The 19,850-nt window shown below is 41.1% G+C and overlaps 2 protein-coding genes across 16 annotated transcripts in view; one reads left to right on the forward strand and one right to left on the reverse strand.

Annotated features, from left to right (window-relative positions):
- Positions 1 to 19,850, reverse strand: part of LOC146400971 (uncharacterized) — a 168,020-nt gene that overhangs the window by 147,920 nt on the left and 250 nt on the right. The window lies entirely within an intron of this gene.
- The window catches only part of TRPC3 (transient receptor potential cation channel subfamily C member 3), a 77,638-nt gene continuing 76,272 nt past the window's right edge, over positions 18,485 to 19,850 (forward strand). For 4 of the 13 annotated variants that reach the window (XM_005666891.4, XM_013978918.3, XM_013978919.3 and 1 more), the window contains exon 1: positions 18,798 to 19,084. In XM_005666891.4, coding sequence (XP_005666948.1) covers positions 18,870 to 19,084 — 215 coding nt within the window. In that variant the 5' untranslated portion in view covers positions 18,798 to 18,869. Of the gene's footprint in view, positions 18,656 to 18,797; positions 19,085 to 19,216; positions 19,776 to 19,850 lie in introns of those variants that run through there. The other 9 variants (XM_084970973.1, XM_084970974.1, XM_084970977.1 and 6 more) reach the window with 6 other exon arrangements.

Consider the following 19,850-nt stretch of genomic DNA (forward strand, 5'->3'; position numbering starts at 1 on the left):
TGCCCTGAGGAAGGAAACTTCAGGGAGGAGGAGATTTTTGAGTTTTAATGGATGAAGAGTTTGCAGGCAGACATTTAGAGAAGGGCATATAATTGGTGCTCTATAACCTTTTTGAATGGATATAGAGAACACATATAAAAGGCCCAAAGGGAAGGTAGCAGGAGATAAAGCCAGAAAGATAGGCAAGGGGCAAATCACCAAAGATCTTACCTGTTAAGTAAAGGACATAGTGAAGGCAATGGAGATTTTGAAGGATTTTTAAGGGGTAGACATCTTACTGTTCTTTGCTTTAGGTTTTATTTTAGGCTTATCATCCTATAGAGACCCACTCCACATTAAATAGAAAGGAATAGTAGAAGAGTAGCTCCTTCTGCTAATTTGAGATTCTGGGATACAAGGAACATGGACTCTGATCATGACTACCTTTACGATACGTGACTTAAATTTTCTGTGTATAAGATGATTTCATTCGTGGCCACACTGATATCTTAGGATTTTTCATTTCCTTAGGTACTGGTAATTTTTTTCCTGCTTTGTACTCAATTTCGTATTTTGCATTTTAGTAGCTTCTGAAATAGACCTAAACTCATGAATAAGCTCTTCTTTTATGTTCTTGCAAAAAGTTATTCTAATTAAAGTATTCCATTTTGATCCCTTAACAGTACTAATACATAAATCCTTAATGCACTCTTGTTAGCATTATGAGCTTTCATTATTCCTTCTGAAATCAATTCATTTGTGGATACTGGGCTTTTGCTAAATTATCTCCAAAGGTGTTTTTGTTGATGTTTTAATGTATTTGGCTACAGTACACATAATATTTCTAGCTAAGGATGAGCCGATTATTTTAAAGTAATGTATTATTGGTGGCATAGGCCCTTCAATGCATTTTTGGTAAAAATCCACCTATGATTCACTAAGCTGACTTTACATGAAAATTGAAACCACTGATGATTTGGGAGACTGCCATCTTCCTTTGGATGTGTGAGAAGCCTCTTTCTCCTTTGGGATTTCAGAATTATAAGCTGCTAGCTAAAGAGTAGAGAAAAGAAGTCCTCATGAAGCAAACAAAATATCCTAAAGCAATGACTCCTTTTGTGGTTCAGTAGCCGACACTAATGTCTAACTTTTATGAGGAATACTTTTGTGTGCAGGAATTGTTTGTCTGATACAGATACCAGTCCTTTTGTGACTGTGCCTGGGCCCTGCAGCAAGTAGCACTTTCACAAAGTGCCAATAAAGTCCCTTGGACAAAACTCCCTCTCCAGGATAAATCAAATTTAAGTCGAGATTCAAAGCTTCCACTTTCAAATTGTATTTTAGATCATTCTCCTATTTTGTAGTCATACCTAAATGCAAAAATCTATAATCTGTCTCATTTTTGGTTATAATAATGTAAATCCTTACTAATTGCTCTCCGTTCCCAACTCCAACTCATAATCATAACAGATGTTCTGACTGGGTTGTATCAAAGCTCAGATTAAAAAAGCTCAAACTTGCTAGGGGGCCTAAATTGTCTCTATTTGATTTGTACATGTTTAGTCTGACTTTCCAGTCCTTGCAGATTTAGGTGATGTTGGACCTAACAGAGATCACTTAACATCCCCCTTTGAACACTTACTCCCTCTCAAAGAGATACAACTACCTCCCTTAAAAGTGCAGTTACTCATATATTCAACTTACTGATTAAGATGCAAACCATGCAATCTAAAAAACTGACAAAAATGAACTTATTTACAAAATTAAACAATTGAGTCTATATATTTATAATAAAGGTGATAAAGACAGTGGGGAAAAAAGATGAAAGCCGCATATTTTTTCCCTGGCATCTAAACTTCTAAGAAAGGATTTATCGCACTAAAAAAGAATCTATAGGAGCAAGTGGATCACACTTTTAAAAACTGTTGACATGATAAATATATTAACACATATGTTTGAACATTTGGCCAGGACAGTGCAGAGGGATTCAAGAATTATAAGGTAATCAGACTAGATGTCCTTTAAGATATATTTCAAATCCACATAGTTCATGATTTTTCTAGACAGTACAATCTGTTCCCTTTCCTTTATCCCTGAAGTCCTTAAAGACATTCCATTGATTATAATATATCAAAAATCTTAATAATTGTGCTATATGTTTTATGTTGCTATTGACTATGGTAATTTTAATTTTTAACCAAAACGTGCATTAAAATGAGACCACTGAGCATTCCATGTGCATGGATATTTCATACCTTTTCAAGATAATTTATTCCAGGTGAATATAGGGAGAGAGAAGCAGAAAACTGTGAGTCTTCTGTCTTATTTCTCTTTCCTTTCTCTTAACAATTTTGCCTAAATTGGATTATAAGATAAAGGAGTTGTACATTTGAGGATGGGAGGGTCACTGACTTAAAGCAACAGGAAACATTGTTCTTTAGGTGAGGCCCACTTTCCCTTCCCTAAGTCCATACCTGGTTAGACCTGGTTAGGTGCTGCAAAGTCAAGTCTCTTTACATCTGCTGGTGATGAGTAGACACTTATGCTTTTAAACAAAACAAAGGAAGGTAAACTGGTAATATGGAGACTGACAACTTCATCCTCACTCTATTAGTGAACAATTCACACCCTAGAATGCGAATGCATTTGCAACCTCTAAGAGATGTGCGTGTGGCAGAGAATAAATTTGACATAGAAGAGCTATATGAGTAGGAGAAGGAAAAAGAACTGCACTTTAGTTTTTAATCACCATTCTTAACATGTTCTAGGGATTCACCCTGCATGAGAATAACATAAATAAGAAAAAAATTTGGCTTATTTCACTAAAAGGGAGAATACCATGACTGGAAAAATTGAACGACTCTATTTTCTCACACTCCCTTTCTGACAGGTGACTTTCATAGACCTTTCTTCCAGTTTCCCATCTGTAAGTGATCAGGACTGTTTTCATCCCTCAAGGAAGGACAAATATAACTTTGAAGAACATGTCTTTAAATAGGTTTTGGAAGGGGGTAGGCAGGGATCACAGAGACTAGAATGAAGCAGAGTGGTTCTTGCCCATGCCAAAAATAGAGGCTGGAAAGATTTGATTTCTGTATATACATGCAGACAGAGGTCAAGGAAGTGAATGCTAAATATTCACCCTCACCTCTCCTTAAGTCTCCAACACAGCAGCAGTCTAAGCCTTGAGTAGCAGTGTTGACTGAGTAGCAGTGTCAATTCAATCCTCACATTGTCAACATACAAACACACAGCCTCATCAAGGCTACATCTTACTAAAGAATGGGATTGATTTCCTATAGTACTGATTTCACATAAAAAATGATTGGCAAGCATCAAAAATTAATTAATAAAGGAAACATTTAGCCCCATGGGGAAGTTATTACAACCCCTTTCAGAACCTTATATACTCTTGGAGATTTCTGCTCTGTAGAGAGCTGCGAATTTTTTTCAATTGGAAATATAGTAATTGTCAAGAACTACAAAGGGCTTGAGATTTTATACTATTTGCAAGCTCACAAGTTAATCAATCACAGTTTCAAGGATGCTGATAGAAGATACAAAGTTTCCAGACCAAAAAAAAAAAAAAAAAGTGTGCGTGGGGGAGATAATTTTTTACTCCGCAATAGCACTAGCTAGAGCATCAGCATTCATGGCAGTTTCTTGAGTCCCAGCTCCCACAAAGTGACAGGAAGGGGGCCAGATGATCCCTATACATGCAGTTAGCTGCATTACAAGAGAGAAACTCCAAGTTTAGGTAACTGAATCTTTTATAATGATCAGTAAGCCTGCCTGACGTTTGCCCAGTGGGAGGGAGCATTATCTTTATTATACTGGACAATAAACATATGTGCTCTTTGCTCCAGAGAGGGACACTTATCTCTGCCTTCCAAAGCTGTTGACCATACAAACACTCTTGAAAAGATATTCCAGAACAAAGGGAGCCTTTGCCTCTGCTTGCAAAATGTATAGAAATGTGAGACATTCATGCAGAATCACCTTCCAACGATAATAAATTTTGTATTTTCTCAAGATTGAGACTCTACACAGGTCTCTAACTCTGCCTCTTAGCCCATTTTCCCTCCATTCTCAAACTTCACCCTTTCTTGACAATGCTAGGGGAAGATGCTGATGAGGGGAGGGGGCAAATGTAAAATCTTTGGGAATGATAACTTTCATAACAGAGAAGATAGAGGTCAGAAGCCCTGTAGGAAATTTCCCTTCAGTCTGCTTGCCACTTGGCAGTTCCTCACCCCCATCTCTCTAAAACTTATCCTCCTTCCACTTCATTTTAATACACAGCTAATAATTCCACTACATGGATATTCACTGCAGTTTCTGAAAAGCGTGACTCTTTCAGAGCATTAAGGACTCTTAGATATTCACACACATTAGTGTGAATTTGCATAAGCCACTTTCCCTTTAATAACTAGCTGAAATTGGTTGCCCTGAAGGAATAGCAGTTTTAACTAACACAGGATAGAAGGGTGATTGTGAAGCCTGGAGCACTTTTGGAGTACAGCAGGCCAGAGAGGTAACATCGTGGAAGAATTCAAACACTATAGAGTCACTGAGTCCATAAGCACCAGGGAAGACAAGCACAATAGGTCAGGAAAAGATAGGAGAGAAAGACGAGGGAGATACCAAAGAGGAATTTTGCCTATTCCCAGATATTTAAAGTTGGCACTGTGCCCAAAGCAGAGGAAGTTCTCTTCTTCCTTCTCCTCACACCTGGATCTTCATTCCATAAATATTTACCCAGATCTGCTGCTGCAACTGCCAGTGCTACTATTTCTAGTTACCATTTATTTGAACACTTGCTGTTTTATGATTACATGGTGTGACAATGTCAGATGAGACACTGTCCCTGCATTCAATAGAGCTTATGGTCCAGTGGGAGAGAGAGAGACAAGTAAGCCAACAATTATGCAATTTAGTAAATGCTATTTAATAAATACAATTATACAGTTTAGTAAATTTTAGATAGAGGGGTATTGATATCAGACATGGCAGGTCCTTGCCTTAGGAACCAGATTTCAGACTTCTATTGTTAGTTCTATAGTTCACAATAGTGAATTAATAGTAGCTAATTCTTACACAGTACCTGTTAGGTGCCAGGCATACTTTTCCAGGCAATTAACACCTAGAATCAGCTCTATAAAATGGGTACTATGATTATATCTTAACTTTACAAAGGAAGAACTGAAGCTCTGAGAGGTTAAGTAGCTTCCTTAAAGTCACAGAGAAGCAGAGATGGGATTGGACTCCAGGATTCTGGCCCAGAGTATATGTTCTTAGATACCTCCCTATACTGTCACTGAAACAAGTTTAACTTAAGTGAGCATTTGTGGGCTATCCAGGAAGTATAACCATCACTTGCAGCTTCTTTTTATGATAAAGTAAATTTGGAGTTCCAAACTTGTGACTCATGAAGAAATTATCAAAGCAAATGTTTTAAGGTAAGAAACTACCTGAGACCTCCTCGGCCTGCAAGAAAGCTGCAAGCATCAATGAGACACTGTTAATAAAACACTGTCAAGTCTGTGTAAAAAGGCAATAGAGTACTAATTACCACATCATACATTTCAGGGATCCTTCTTTTTCTGGTTCAGTTGTTTTGATATGGAGCATTCCCCATCTTACTAGTTTATACTGCTAAGAAAAATTAATGACTTCTGTTTACTGTAAAAAGCAAAGAATCAAGAGCATGAGAAGACATGCCACAGACCAGGAGAAAATACAGTAGCTGCCCCTTATCCTCAACCCCCAGTGGATGCCAGAACCATGGATAGGCAATCCTATATATATTGTTTTCCTTATACATGCATACCTATGAAGTGAGGCACAGTAAGAGATCAACAGCAATAACTAATAAAATAGAACAATTATAACAATATACTGTAATAAAAGTTATGTAAATCTTGTCTCTCTCCCTCCCTCTCAAAATAGCTTGTGTTACAAATTTAATGCCTTTTCCATCAGCACTTAAACACTATGGTCATAACTTTTGCAGTTTGAGGTGTGACAGCAAAACTAACACAAATTTCTTTTCTCTTCCTCAAAATTTCATGAATTAAAGATTCCTTCTTACCGTAGATCTTAGCCAACCCAGCATACAATTTTTTTCTTTCCTAAAGCTGAGAACTTTCACTTTTTTACTTAAAGAAAGCCCTTTATGGCCTCTCTTTGCATATCTGAATCACTACTCTTGTGTTTTGGTGCCATTATCATGTAAGTAAGCGTTACTTGAACACAAGCACTGAACACAAGCCTTACTTGAACACAAGTGATAACACAGAAGAGGTTCTGATAACTGCGATTTCTACTGAGTGACTATCGTGATACACTGGATAAAGGGATAGTTCACATCTGAGCAAGATAACGTGAGATTTCATCACACTGCTAAGAAAAGCCTGTGATTTAAAACTTAGGAACTGTTTGCTTTCTGGAATCTTCTGTTTAATATTTTTGAACCATGGGAAATTGTGGATAAGAGGGGCTATTGTATTTACAGAAGACATATCTGATAAAAGACTGTTATCCAAAATATACAAAGAACTCTTAAAACTCAACTATAAGAAAACAACCAGATTAAAAATGGGCCAAGGAGCTTAACAGACACCTCACCAAAGAAGATATACAGATAGCAAATAAGCATATTAAAAAATGCTCCATACCAGAGGCGGAGCAAGATGGTGAAGGAGTAAGAGGTCGTGCACACCTTCTCCCACAAACACATCAAAAAACACATCTACATGTAAAACTACTCACACAGAACATCACCTGAATGCTGGCAGAACTTAAACCTCCAAAAAGGTCAAGAAACTCTTGACATAACTGGGTAGAACAAAAGAAAAAAAGAGAGAGAGAAAAGGAATCAGGACAGGACTAGCATTCCTGAGAAGGAGTTGGGAAGGAGAAAAGGAACTCACCTCCTGGGAAGCCACCTAACTGATTAAAGATCGGCTGAGTCAGCGGGACCTCAAGGTCGCTGAGAAAAGCGTAACAACTGAATTGAGAACAGCAAAGCACAGTGAGAGCTGCGCAGATCATCTGAACCACCGGCCGGGACACCACAACATGAGATGCTCGGGTAGGGGCTGGGTGCTGAGACTCAGGCTCTGGAGGTTAGTCCCGGGGAGAGTACTGGGGATAGCAAGAGGGCTAAGGAGCAGTGTGCCATGGGCCAAGGAGAGGAACACCACAGCAGAGGGAACCCAAGAGAAGGTCCAGACCTGCGGGAGAGGCAAGGCACCATTGTTGGTGAGGGGAGAGAAGAAGGGGGTGGGTCTCCATAGGAAACTCCCTGTACTGGAGGGTGCACCCCCGCAAGCTTAGAGGGTGGGGAAGCTCTGCGGAGGCTACAGGTGGCAAGAAGCCTCTTGCTCATTTGAGGGAGATTAGGCACTTCTTGTGCAGGCTACTGGAGGCCAGGCACCTATTGTATAGGCTAAGTGCGAAGTGATGCCTCTTACACGATCCACAGGTGGCAGGGACAGACTGCTGTGGTCATCTCAGAGGCCAGAGGGAGGCGTGGCTTGCCACCACTGGGGCATGTGAGTGGGGTCCACCAGCAACCCCAATCACCTCAGGGATTGCCAAAAAAGAAAAAAAGAGGGCATTGCAACCAAGCACCATACACTGTTGCTCTCACTCCCCTGAGAACACACCCATCCTGCAGATGCCACTGCCAAACACTCTAGGTGACCCCCAGACACTTGGTCACTGTCCCTTCCCAAGACCCTACAACTAGGAGTGACTGGTGCAGCACCTCCTGCGTGGGCAAAGTGGGACAGGGTGCTTCTTGCATGGTCTGCAGGTGGTAGGGGCAAACCGCCACAGTTATCCCTGATTCCAGACATGGGCATAACCCACTGCCATTAGAGATAATCTGAACAAAAGTCACTTGCAGCCCGATTCACCTAAAGGGCACCACAGAGGAGGGCACTGTGACCAAAAACCACCTGCTGGTGCTCTTGCACCCCTGGGAACACACTGCCCTGCTGTTGCCACTGCCAAGTGTTCCAGGCAATACCCACATGCATGATCTCTGTCACTTCCCAGGATCCTGCAACTAGAGCGCCCTTTACAACACCTCATAAGGGCTAAGTGAGATGGTTTTCTTCATGCATGGTCTATAGGTGGTAGGGGCAAACCACCGCAGTTATCACTGACTCTAGAGATGGTCATGGCCTGCTCCCAATAGGGGTCCCTGAACAGGCACCACCTGTGGTTCCAATTACCTCAGAAGAGGGCACTGCAATCAAACACAAGCTGTCGTTGCCATCATTCCCGGAAACTCACCCAACCTACTGTTGCTACTGCCAAATGCTCTGGTTCCCTTGAAGATCTGCGTAGAGCTTATTACCACTTCCCAGGCGCCTGCACCTAGGAGTAGCCTGTGCCACCTTCCTGCAGATCCTTGCTGCTATTGAGAGCCCAACGACCAGGCACTGACTGCTGGCCCTACCCACTGCCTCCTTCTCCCTGAAGACACACTGAGCATTCTGGGAACAACAGCCTGCTCACACCAAAGAAAGAGACAGCAAATATTCGAATTCCCACACCAAAAATAAATAGTAACCCCCCCAAAAATACAAAGGGGTATTCTTGCATATAAGTAGCCTTATAAGACTACAGTTTGGCTTCCCTGAACTCACAGAAAAAGAAAAACACAAGCAAGATGAAGCAGCTCAGAAACCATTCCCAGCTAAAGCAAAAGGAGAATTTACCTAAAGCAGTCAACAATGAAACAGACCTCTGAAGTCTGACAGACATTGAGTTCAAAAGGGAGATATTGAAAATACTGAAAGAATTAAGAGAGGATGTGAACAGTAATGCAGATTCCTTTAGAAAGGAACTAGAAAATATAAGGAGGAGCCAAGAAAAACTATAAAATTCATTTGCAGAGATACAAACTGAGCTCAAGGCAATAAAGAGCAGAATGAATAATGCAGAGGAATGAATTAGTGATGTGGAAGATAAAATAATGGAAATCACCAATCAGGACAGCAGACAGAAAACCAAATAAAAAAAAACATGAAAGCACCAAGAATATCATTTAAATTAGAAGGGGAGGAGTTCCCGTCGTGGCGCAGTGGTTAACAAATCTGACTAGGAACCATGAGGTTGCGGGTTCGATCCCTGCCCTTGCTCAGTGGGTTACCGATCCGGTGTTGCCGTGAGCTGTGGTGTAGGTCGCAGACTCGGCTCGGATCCCGAGTTGCTGTGGCTGTGGTGTTGGCCGGCAGCTATAGCTCCTATTAGACCCCTATCCTGGGAACCTCCACATGCCATGGGAAAGGCCCAAGCAATGGCAAAAAGACAAAAAAAAAAAAAAAAAAAGAAGGGGAAATAAAGAATTTCTCCAACAAACAAAAGCTAAAAGAGTACAGCAATACTAACCCCATTCTAAAAGAAATACTGAAAGGGCTTCTCTAAATTAAAGAGAGAGAGAGAGAAAAAAAAGAAAAAGAAGAATTAGGATAGAAGAAACCACAATTGGAAAGCAATCACTTAAATAAGCAAGCATACAGATCTAAACATGAAGATGCTTTAAAAAAAAAAAAAGACATCAAAATCATACAATGTGGGGAAGAAAAGTAAGAAAATATAGATTCCATTTTTTATTTTAATGATGTGTCTGAGCCTTTATGACTATCAGGCAAAAGCAAGCAGATATAGGAAGGGCTTAATGGCTTAAAAAAACAGGGCAACCACAAATCAAAACCAAACATTACATTCACAAAAACTGAAAAGAAAAGTACTTAAGCATAAAATAAATGGAAACCATCCAACCAAAAAGAGAAACATAGAATCAACTGGAAAACAAGGTTTAAAATGGCAATAAATACGTATCTATCAATAATCACCTTAAATGTCAATGAAATGAATGCTCCAATCAAAAGACAAAGAGTAGCAGATTGGATAAAAAAGCAAAAATCTTCAATCTGCTGCCTACAAGAAACTCACCTTAGAGCAAAGGACACATATAGATTGAAAGTGAGGGGATGGGAAAAGATATTTCATGCCAATGGACAAGACAATAAAGCAGGAGTTGCAATACTCATATCAGACAAAATAGACTTTAAAATGCAGGCCATAAAGAAGGACAAAGACAGACACTATTTAATGGTTAAAGAATCCATTCAAAAAGAAGATATTACAATCATCAATATATACGCCCCTAAGATAGGAGCACCCAGATACCTACAACAAATACTAACAGGCATAAAAGGAGAAACTGATGGGAATAAAATCATAGCAGGAGACTTTAACACCCCACTCACAACAATGGGCAGATCCTCTAGACAGAAAATCAATAAGGCAACAGAGGTCCTAAAGGACACAATAAAAAAGTTAGACTTAATTGACATTTTCAGGACATTACATCCAAAAAAATCAGAACACACATTCTTCTCAAGTGCACATGGAATATTCTCAAGAATTGATCACCTACTGGGGCACAAAGCTAACCTCAACAAATTTAAGAATGTAGAAATTATTTCAAGTATCTTCTCTGACCACAATGGCATGAAACTAGAAATCAACCAAAGGAAAGAAAGGAGAAAAAACTGCCTACATGGAGACTAAATAATATGCTACTAAAAAACCAATGGGTCAATGAGGAAATCAAGAAGGAAATTAAAAAATACCTCAAGACAAATGATAATGAAGACACATCCACTCAAAATCTATGGGATGCTGCAAAAGCTGTGCTCAGAGGGAAATTCATAGCAATACAGGCCTTCCTCCAAAAAGAAGAAAAATCTCAAATCAACAAATTAACCCAACACCTAAATGAATTAGAAAAAGAAGAACAAACAAAACCTAAAGTCAGCAGAAGGAAGGAAATCATAAAGATCAAAGAGGAAATCAATAAAATAGAGATTCAAAAAATAGACAAAATCAATCAAACCAAGAGTTGGTTCTTTGAAAAGGTAAACAAAATTGACAAACCCCTGGCTAGACTCACCAAGAAGGGGAGAGAAAAAACCCAAATAAACAAAATCAGAAATGAAAAAGGAGACGTCACAATGGATAATACAGAAATACAAAAAAACATGAGATAATACTATGAACAATTGTATGCCAACAAATTTGACAACCTGGAAGAAATGGACAACTTTCTAGAGACTTACAGTCTGCCAAAACTGAAACAAGAAGAAATAGATCAACTGAACAGGCTGATCACTAGAAATGAAACTGAGTATGTCATAAAAATACTCCCTACAAATAAAAGTCCAGGACGACAGCTTCACAGGTGAATTCTACGAAACATAAAAAGAGGAACTTATACACACCCTCCTTAAACTTTTTCAAAAGGTTGAAGAAGAAGGAACACTCCCAAAGACATCCTATGACACCACAATCATTGTAATTCCAAAACCAGACAAAGATACCACCAAAAAAGAAAACTATAACCACCAAAAAAGAAAACTATAGGCCAATATCTTTGATGAACATAGATGCAAAAATTCTCAAACAAAATTTTAGTCATCCGAATCCAAAAACATATGAAAAAGATCATATACCACGATCAGGTGGGATTCATCCCAGGTTCACAAAGATGGTTCAATATACGCAAATCAATCAACGTCTTACACCACATTAACAAAAGAAAAGTAAAAAACCACATGATCATCTCAACAGATGCAGAAAAAGCATTTGACAAAGTCCAACATCCATTCATGATAAAAATTCTTGCCAAAGTGGGTATAGAGGGAACATAACACAATCAAAATCATTTATGACAAACCCACAACAAATACTCAATGGAGAAAAGCTGAAATCATTCCCACTAAAATCTGGAACAAGACAAGGATGTCCACTCTCACCACTGTTATTCAACATAGTACTGGAAGTCCTAGCCACAACAATCAGACAAACAAAAGAAAGAAAAGGCATCCAAATAGGAAGAGAAGAGGTAAAACTGTCACTGTATAGAGATGACATGATACTATATATAGAAAACCCTAAGGACTCAACCCAAAAACTAACTGAACTGGTCAACAAATTCAGCAAAGTAGTAGGACATAAGATTAACATTCAGAAATCAGTTGCATTTCTCTATACTAAAAATGAAATACTAGAAAAGGAGTACAAAAATAAAATACCTTTTAAAATTGCACCCCAAAAATGAAATACCTGGGAATACACCTGACCAAGGAGGTAAAGGACTTATATGCTGAGAACTATAAAACATTCATCAAGGAAATTAAAGAAGATGTAAAGAATTGGAAAGATATCCCATACTCCTGGGTTGGAAAAATTAATATTGTAAAAATGGCTATTCTGCCCAAAGCAATCTAGAGATTCAATGAAACCCCTATCAAATTACCCATGACATTTTTCACAGAGCTAGAACAAACAATCCAAACATTTATATGGAACCACAAAAGACCCAGAAGTGCCAAAGCAATTCTGAAGAACAAAAACCAAGCAGGAGGCATCACTCTCCCAGACTTCAGGCAATATTATAAAGCCACGGTCATGAAGACAGTGTGGTACTGATATAAAAACAGACAGACAGACTAATGAAACAGAATAGAGAACCCAGAAATAAACCCAGACATCTAGGGTCAATTAATCTTTGACAAAGGAGGCAAGAACATAAAATGGGAGAAAAAAAAACAGTCTTTTCAGCAAGCATTGCTGGGAAACCTGGACAACTGCATGTAAATCAATGAAACTAGAACACACCCTCACACCATGCACCAAAATAAACTCGAAATGGCTGAAAGATGTAAATATAAGACAAATACCATCAAATTCCTAGAAGAGAACATAGGCAAAACATTCTCTGACAACAACCTTACAAATGTTTTCTCAGGTCAGTTTCCCAAAGCGACAGAAATAAGAGCAAAAATAAACCAATGGGACCTAATCAAACTGACAAGCTTTTGCACAGCAAAGGAAACCATAACAAAAAACCAAAAAGACAACTTACAGAATGGGAGAAAAGTTTCAAACGATGCAACTGACAAGGGCTTAATTTCTAGAATATACAAGCAACTTATACAGCTCAACAGCAAAAAAGCCAATGACCCAATTGAAAAATGGGCAAAAGATCTGTATAGACATTTTTCCAAGGAAGATGTGCAGATGGCCAACAAGCACATGAAAAAATGCTCAACATCACTGATTTTTAGCGAAACGCAAACCCAAACTACGAGATGCCACCTCACACCAGTCAGAATGGCCATCATTAATAAGTTCACAAATAGCAAATGCTGGAGGGGGTGTGGAGAAAAGTGAACCCTCCTGCCCTGTTGGTGGGAATGTAAGCTGGTACAACCACTATGGAGATCAGTGTGGAGATATCTTAGAAAACTATACATAGAACTACCATATGACCCAGCAATCCCACTCTTGGGCATATATATCTCGACAAAACTTTCCTTAAAAAAGACACATCACATGCACCCACATGTTCATTGCAGCACTATTCACAATAGCCAAGACATGGAAACAACTCAAATGTCCATCAACAGACAATTGGATTTGGAAGATGTGGTACATATACACAATGGAATCCTACTCAGCCATAAAAAAGAATGAAATAATGCCATTTGCAGCAACATGGATGGAACTAGAGACTCTCATCCTGAGCGAAGTCAGTCAGAAAGAGAAAGACAAATACCATATGATTTCACATATCTGGAATCTAATATAAGGCACAAATGAACCTTTCCACAGAAAAGAAAACCATGGACTTGCAAAATAGACTTGTGGTTGCCAAGGGGGAGGAGGAAGGAGTGGGGTGGTTGGGGAGCTTCGGGTTAATAGATGCAAACTATTGCCTTAGGAATGGATTAGCAATGAGAACCTGCTGTGTAGCACCGGGAACTATGTCTGGTCATTTATGACGGAGCATGATAATGTGAGAAAATAGAATGTGTACATGTATGTGTAACTGGGTTACCATGCTGTACAGTAGAAAAAAAAATTGTATTGGGGAAATAACTATTAAACAAAACAAAATAAAACAAAAAATGCTCCATACCATACCTCAGCAGGGAAATTCAAATTAAAACGAGATACTACTACATGCTTATTAGAACAGCCAAAATCACAACACTGACAACACCAAATGCTGGTGAGGATGTGAAGCATCAGGAACTCTCATTCATTGCTGGTGGAAATGCAAAATGGTGCAGTTGTTTTGAAAGACACTTTGGAGGTTTCTTATAAAACTGAGCATACTTTTACCATATCCAGTAATCATGCTCCTTGATATTTAACCAAAGGAGTTGAAAACTTATGTCTACACAAAAACCTGCACACAGATGTTTACAGCAGCTTTGTTCATAACTGCCAAAATTTGGAAGCAACCAAGATGTCCTTCAGTAGGTGAATGGATAGAGAAACTGTGGTGCATTCAGGGAATGCTATGTTATTTGATACTAAAAAGAAATGAGCTATCAAGTCATGAAAGGACATCGTGGAAACTTAAATATATATCATTAAGTGGAGAAAAACCAATCTAAAAAGGCTGCATACTACACAATTCCAACTATATGACATGCTGTAAAATGCAAAACTATAGAGAAAATTTAAAAAGAAGTGGTTGCCAGGGGTTGGGGGAAGGGTGGGATGAATAGGCAAAGTACAGAGGATTTTTAGGGCAGTGAAACTACTCTGTGTGATGGATATTTGTCATTATAAACTTGTCCAAACCCATAGAATGTACAACACCAAAAGTGAACTCTAATGTAAACTATGGTCTCTGAGTAATAAAAATGTGTCAGTAGAGGTTCACCAGTTGTAGAAAATGTACCGCTCTGATGGGGGAGGTTGATCATGGGCGAAGCTACACATGTGTCCGGGTAGGGGTTGTATGGGAACTCTATACTTTGCACTCATTTTTCCTGTGAAACTAAAACTGCTCTAAAAAAATATTGTTTTAAAGCAAAGCAAAATCCACTCATAAAAGAAGTTCTATTCTTAAGGAGGAAAAAAAAATGTGCACTGTTTGAAACATTATACCTGCTTCCATGCTCTTGCTCCCTTGGGAAAACTGCTAGGTCTAACCTTCATCCCAGGGAGCAAGAATTACTGCTCAACAGTGTCTTCTTATTAAGTGTGTTTCCTGGAGAAAGAGACAGGAGACAGAAAGAGAGAGAGAGAGAGAGAGAGAGAGAGAGAGAGAGAGAGAGAGAGAGAGAGCGAGCGAGCACAGAGCTTTCCACAGTTTATAAAACAGATTTTAAAGAAGGTACAGCATTTCTTAGAGATGTAGGAGGAAAACTGGAATCCATCTCCTTTTACCAGATTTTTAAAAATTGTTTGTATTTGAAATTCCCACTGTGGCACAATGGGTTAAGAATCTTACTGCAGCAGCTCAAGTCGCTGAGGAAGTGCAGGTTCAATCCCCAACCTAGGACAGTGCGCTAAAGGATCCAGCAGCATTGGTTGCAACTGTGGCTTGGATTCAATCCCTGGCTCGGGAACTTCCATATGCTGTGGGTGCAGCCATTAAAATTTTTTTTTTTGCTTTTATTTAATTCAGACTTATCATGAAAATTATGCTTCTCATGCCTCAGTGGTCACTTCTACTTAAAAATAACCTGCCTCAACAGTTGATTTTCTGAATACTGATTTTGTTGTTTTTCTCCCAAACAAGTTACGGATTTTGAATGTATATGAAGCAAACACTTATTTCATGAGTACACAGACAGTCCATATTTTCTCTCTCTTATGACAACCTACTTTCTTTTAGATTTCCTCTCCTTGGTTTTCATTAATCTCATGAATGTACTGTTTAAAAATAAAAATGTTGTTGGAGTTCCTGTTGTGGCTCCACGGTTTACGAATCCAACTAGTATCCATAAAGATGAGGGTTCAATCCTTGGCCTCACTCAGTGGGTTAAGGATCTGTGGGGTAGGCCAGCAGCTGCAGCTCGGATTTGACACCTAGCATAGGAGCTTCCATATGCCATAGTTGCCACCCTAAAAAGAAAAGAAAAATAAAAAAATTAAAATATTAGCAGACTCTGGATGGATCAGTTCTCACAGCCCAGGAGAGTTACTTTGTGTTATGGGCTGAACTGGGCCTCTGTCCCCTATTCATATTTGAGGTCTTAGCCACCAGTACCTCAGAATGTGACTGTATTTGGAAATAAGGTCTTTAAGGAGGTAATTAAGCTAAAACTGAGGTCATTAGGGAGCTCTAACTTAATCTGAAGGGCGTTTTTTGGTTGTTGTCTGTAATTTTTTAATGGATGCACCTGCAGCATATGGACGTTCCCGGGCCAGGGACTGAATCAGAGCTGCAGCTGCAACCTATTCCACAACTGCAGCAATGCTAGGTCCTTTAACCCTCCATGCCACAGCAGGAACTCCCTGACTAGGATTCTTAAAAGAAGAGGAGACTTAAAAGAAGAGGACACTCACAGAGGGAAGACCATGTAAAGACTCTTGGAGAAGACAGCAAGGAGAGAGGCCTCAGAAGAAATCAACCCTGCTGATATCTTGATCTCAGACTTCCAGCCTCCGGAATTGTCAGAAAACCAAGTTCTGCTGTTGAAGCTACCCAGTCTGTGATCCTTTGTTATGGCAGCCCTAGCAAACTAATAACCATATGTAAGAGTAAACTCTTATGACGCCAGCATTCCCACAGTGCTTCTATCCAGAGCCTCATAAGAGCAGTTCATGTACTTGTTAACATAATTAGAAAGAACCTGTAGATTTCCTGAATTTACTCAACATTTACTGAGCTCGTCCTGCACATCAGGTATTGAACCTAAAGCAAAGACAAAAAGATGAATTCCCAAGTACAGCAAAGTAAATAAGACGCCAAACCATCCTCAAGGAATTCACAGTCTAAAAAGGAGACAGGCACATAAAGAGTTAATTTCAATTTGTTGTGACTCCTGGTAAGATTGTTGTATGCAGAGTGCCTGGTGAGGGCCAAGGGCTGTGGGAACTTCCCTGGGAAGCAGGAGGGATGCCAAATCAGAGGACATGTCTAATCTAGGTCTTCAGAGAAAAGTAAAAGTGTGCCACGTGAATGAGGGGAGAGAGACGTTTCAGTGACAGGAATACCATAGACACAGGCAGGGAAAAGGGAAAATGTCTAGACTATCAGTCAATCACTGTGAAGTTCAGGGTAATTGGAGTTAGGATGTGAATGAGGGAGGATGGGAGGAGACACTGAAGAATTAGGGTCAGACAAGGAAGGGCTGGTTATGCCAAAATTGGATTTTATCCTGAAAGCAGTGGGAAGCCACCAGAGATTTTTACAGTTGAAAGTCATGATCAGACTTGCTCTGGGCAGAGGCTCTGTAGTAGCGTGGAGAATGAAATGGCATGGGAGAGGTGGGCTGCAGAAAGACTAGACGACAGGGGGGAGATGGGAGCCTTCACTGAAGCAATGGTTTGGGGTTGTGGAAAGCAGTCCTGCTTTAGAGGTAGTTCGGAGGTGGAATTGAAGGGGTCTGGAAACTTGCATTGTGAGGATTTTAACACTTCTATTTCTACATGTGCTGGTATGGGAACATGCTTCCAACTGTAAAACACTAGACATTATTATTTTTTTTTTTGTAACAGAGGTATAAAAGATCATTGCTTCCTTAAACATACAGACATTATCATTTTAATAAAACACATTATTTACTTTTAAAGACTAATTCAAAAGTGCTAAATTTCCTTGTGCTTTGTTTATATTTGAGAAGAATTGCTCTTCAAAAAATATAGTATAATTTGATAGTTAAAAATATTTTATTTCATCACAGCATATCTGGTACTTTTGTGATTCTTCCACATTGGACTTGTAGGAAAGCTGTTTACTTGAGGCAGTAGAAAGCCTTGGAAAATATATTCTTCTAGGTCTGTCTAATCTGAATTTTCTATTACCGACCTTGAGTAACACTGAGTTCAGTCCCTCTAGGCCTCAGCTTTTCATTTCTAAAATGAGTGATAAATTCTTTGCTGCATAAAACTTATTCTGACTAAAATTCCATGAGTCTTTTCTCCCAGATGTAATATTGCTCTTGAATTTTAGATAAAATGCAGTTTTTAAGTTTAAAAAAATACTTAAAATTTTGCTGGAAAGTATTTCTTGAAAAGTATATAAACCTTATTAGATGTTTTTGAGTTTCATTAAAAAAAAAAACAAAACTGAAGAATCAGGCACATTTAAAACATTACAGTTCTTGGCAGTCAGGGGAATGTCCTGAAACCTCAGTAGGTTCAACTAAGTGAGAAGCAACAAATGATGCTAGTTGAAACAATTATAAAGTTGAATAGGGTAAATACGACTGCAGGAACATTAACAAGGCAGCCAACTTCCTTCTCCCTTTCTTAAGAAACCTATATTTCTAAATGGAAAAGGGTTCTTTTGGAAGAAAAAGGGGAGAATGGGGAGGGAAGTTTCTTCGATTTCCTTACTCCCTACCTGCTGGTCTGATTTCCTCTCCGGTTCTCAACGTCTGATCAGGAATTGATTCTTCCCCTCCTCTCCCTCCCTCCCTCCCTCCCTCCCTCACTCTCTTTCACCCTGTGTAAGGTGCTGTCCTAGCAAGTGATGCTGTCGGAGACAGAAGACGGGCGCGGAGGAGGCATCGCCGCCGCCGCCGCCGCCGCCGCGGGGCGGGAGAGCCTTTTCCAGCACCCGCTCGGCTCCGGGCTTCCTACCCGCAGCCACCAGCGCGACAACTGCCCCTACGGTTTGATGGTGGGCGGCGGCGGCGACTCTGCTTGGGTTCACGCCTCTAACTGCGGGTCTCGGGCCGTGCCTTTCTCTCTTCCTGCCTCCCCGCCCCGGGCTGCCCGGGGCTGCTGGAGTCGCGGGAGGTGGGGAAGCGGCACTGCGAAGAGACAGCGCGGCGGCGGCGGCGGCGGCAGAGGCTGGCGGCCGGCATCCCCGCGCTCGGACCGCGGCCGGCACGATGTCCACCAAGGTCAGGAAGTGTAAAGAACAAGTGAGGGTGACCTTCCCCGCGCCGGAGGAAGAGGAGGAGGAGAGCGAGGACGAAGGCGCGGAGCCGCAGCGCCGCCGGCGGGGCTGGAGGGGCGTCAACGGGGGTCTCGAGCCGCGCTTGGCGCCCTCTCAGCGGGAACCGCACGGCTACTGCCCGCCGCCCTTCTCCCCGAGGCCCGACATGTGAGTACCCGGCCGGACCACGGCCCGCGCCTCGGGAGGGCGGTGCCGGGCGGGGGGAGGGTAGGCGCTTCTCGGCCGCCCCGCGACGTGCCCTGGACCCTTAAATCCCACCCCTCCACGGTAGTTCTATTTGGGACGACTTGGTAGTTCTATTAGGGTCGACCTAGACCGGGGTCTCGCCCCCTTTGTCCTGCTCTGTAGAGGGACTTGGGGGGCGCCAAAGGCATGGCCGGGGTCTCTGTCCCGGCTCAAGCGCACGGAACAGTCCCGCAGACTGACACAACGGACGCCAGACCAGCTCTTCAGTAAGCAGACGCCTGCTTCCCTACAACCGAGGACACGCTCACCACTGCCCCATGGTCTGGAACCTCGCGGAAAATGGACCCCGGGGTCCCCGAGCTTCTGCCGGGAAGTCAAAGAAGGGGAAGATGTGCTTAGATCCAGGCGCGCACTCGAACCTGGCCTCCTCCTAGCTCGAAGCCACTCCTGGAACCCGAGTCCTACGTTCCCGGCCGGCGGAAGTAGGGAGAAAGGAGGGGACTGTGTGCGATACAGAGTGTGGGTTGGGGTTTGCCCAGTCGCCTCTTTTCCCGACGGCTCATTCACAGTTGGGAGAAAACTGGAGCCGAAGCCCCACCGGGTCTCCCGGGGAGAGAGTGGGCGTTGGGCGGCCGCGGGAACCGTTTAAGAGGTACTTGGTTGTAGTTCCCAGGTGGCTCAGGGTCAGTAGTTGTTTCTTTTTTTTTAAGGAAGGTAGAGGTTGGAG

The sequence above is a fragment of the Sus scrofa genome, chromosome 8, assembly GCF_054392235.1.
Source record: "Sus scrofa isolate SSC_HxYL_T2T_F1_AM1 chromosome 8, Sscrofa_HxYL_maternal_Yorkshire_Landrace_v2.0, whole genome shotgun sequence".
Classification (NCBI taxonomy): Eukaryota; Metazoa; Chordata; class Mammalia; order Artiodactyla; family Suidae; genus Sus; species Sus scrofa.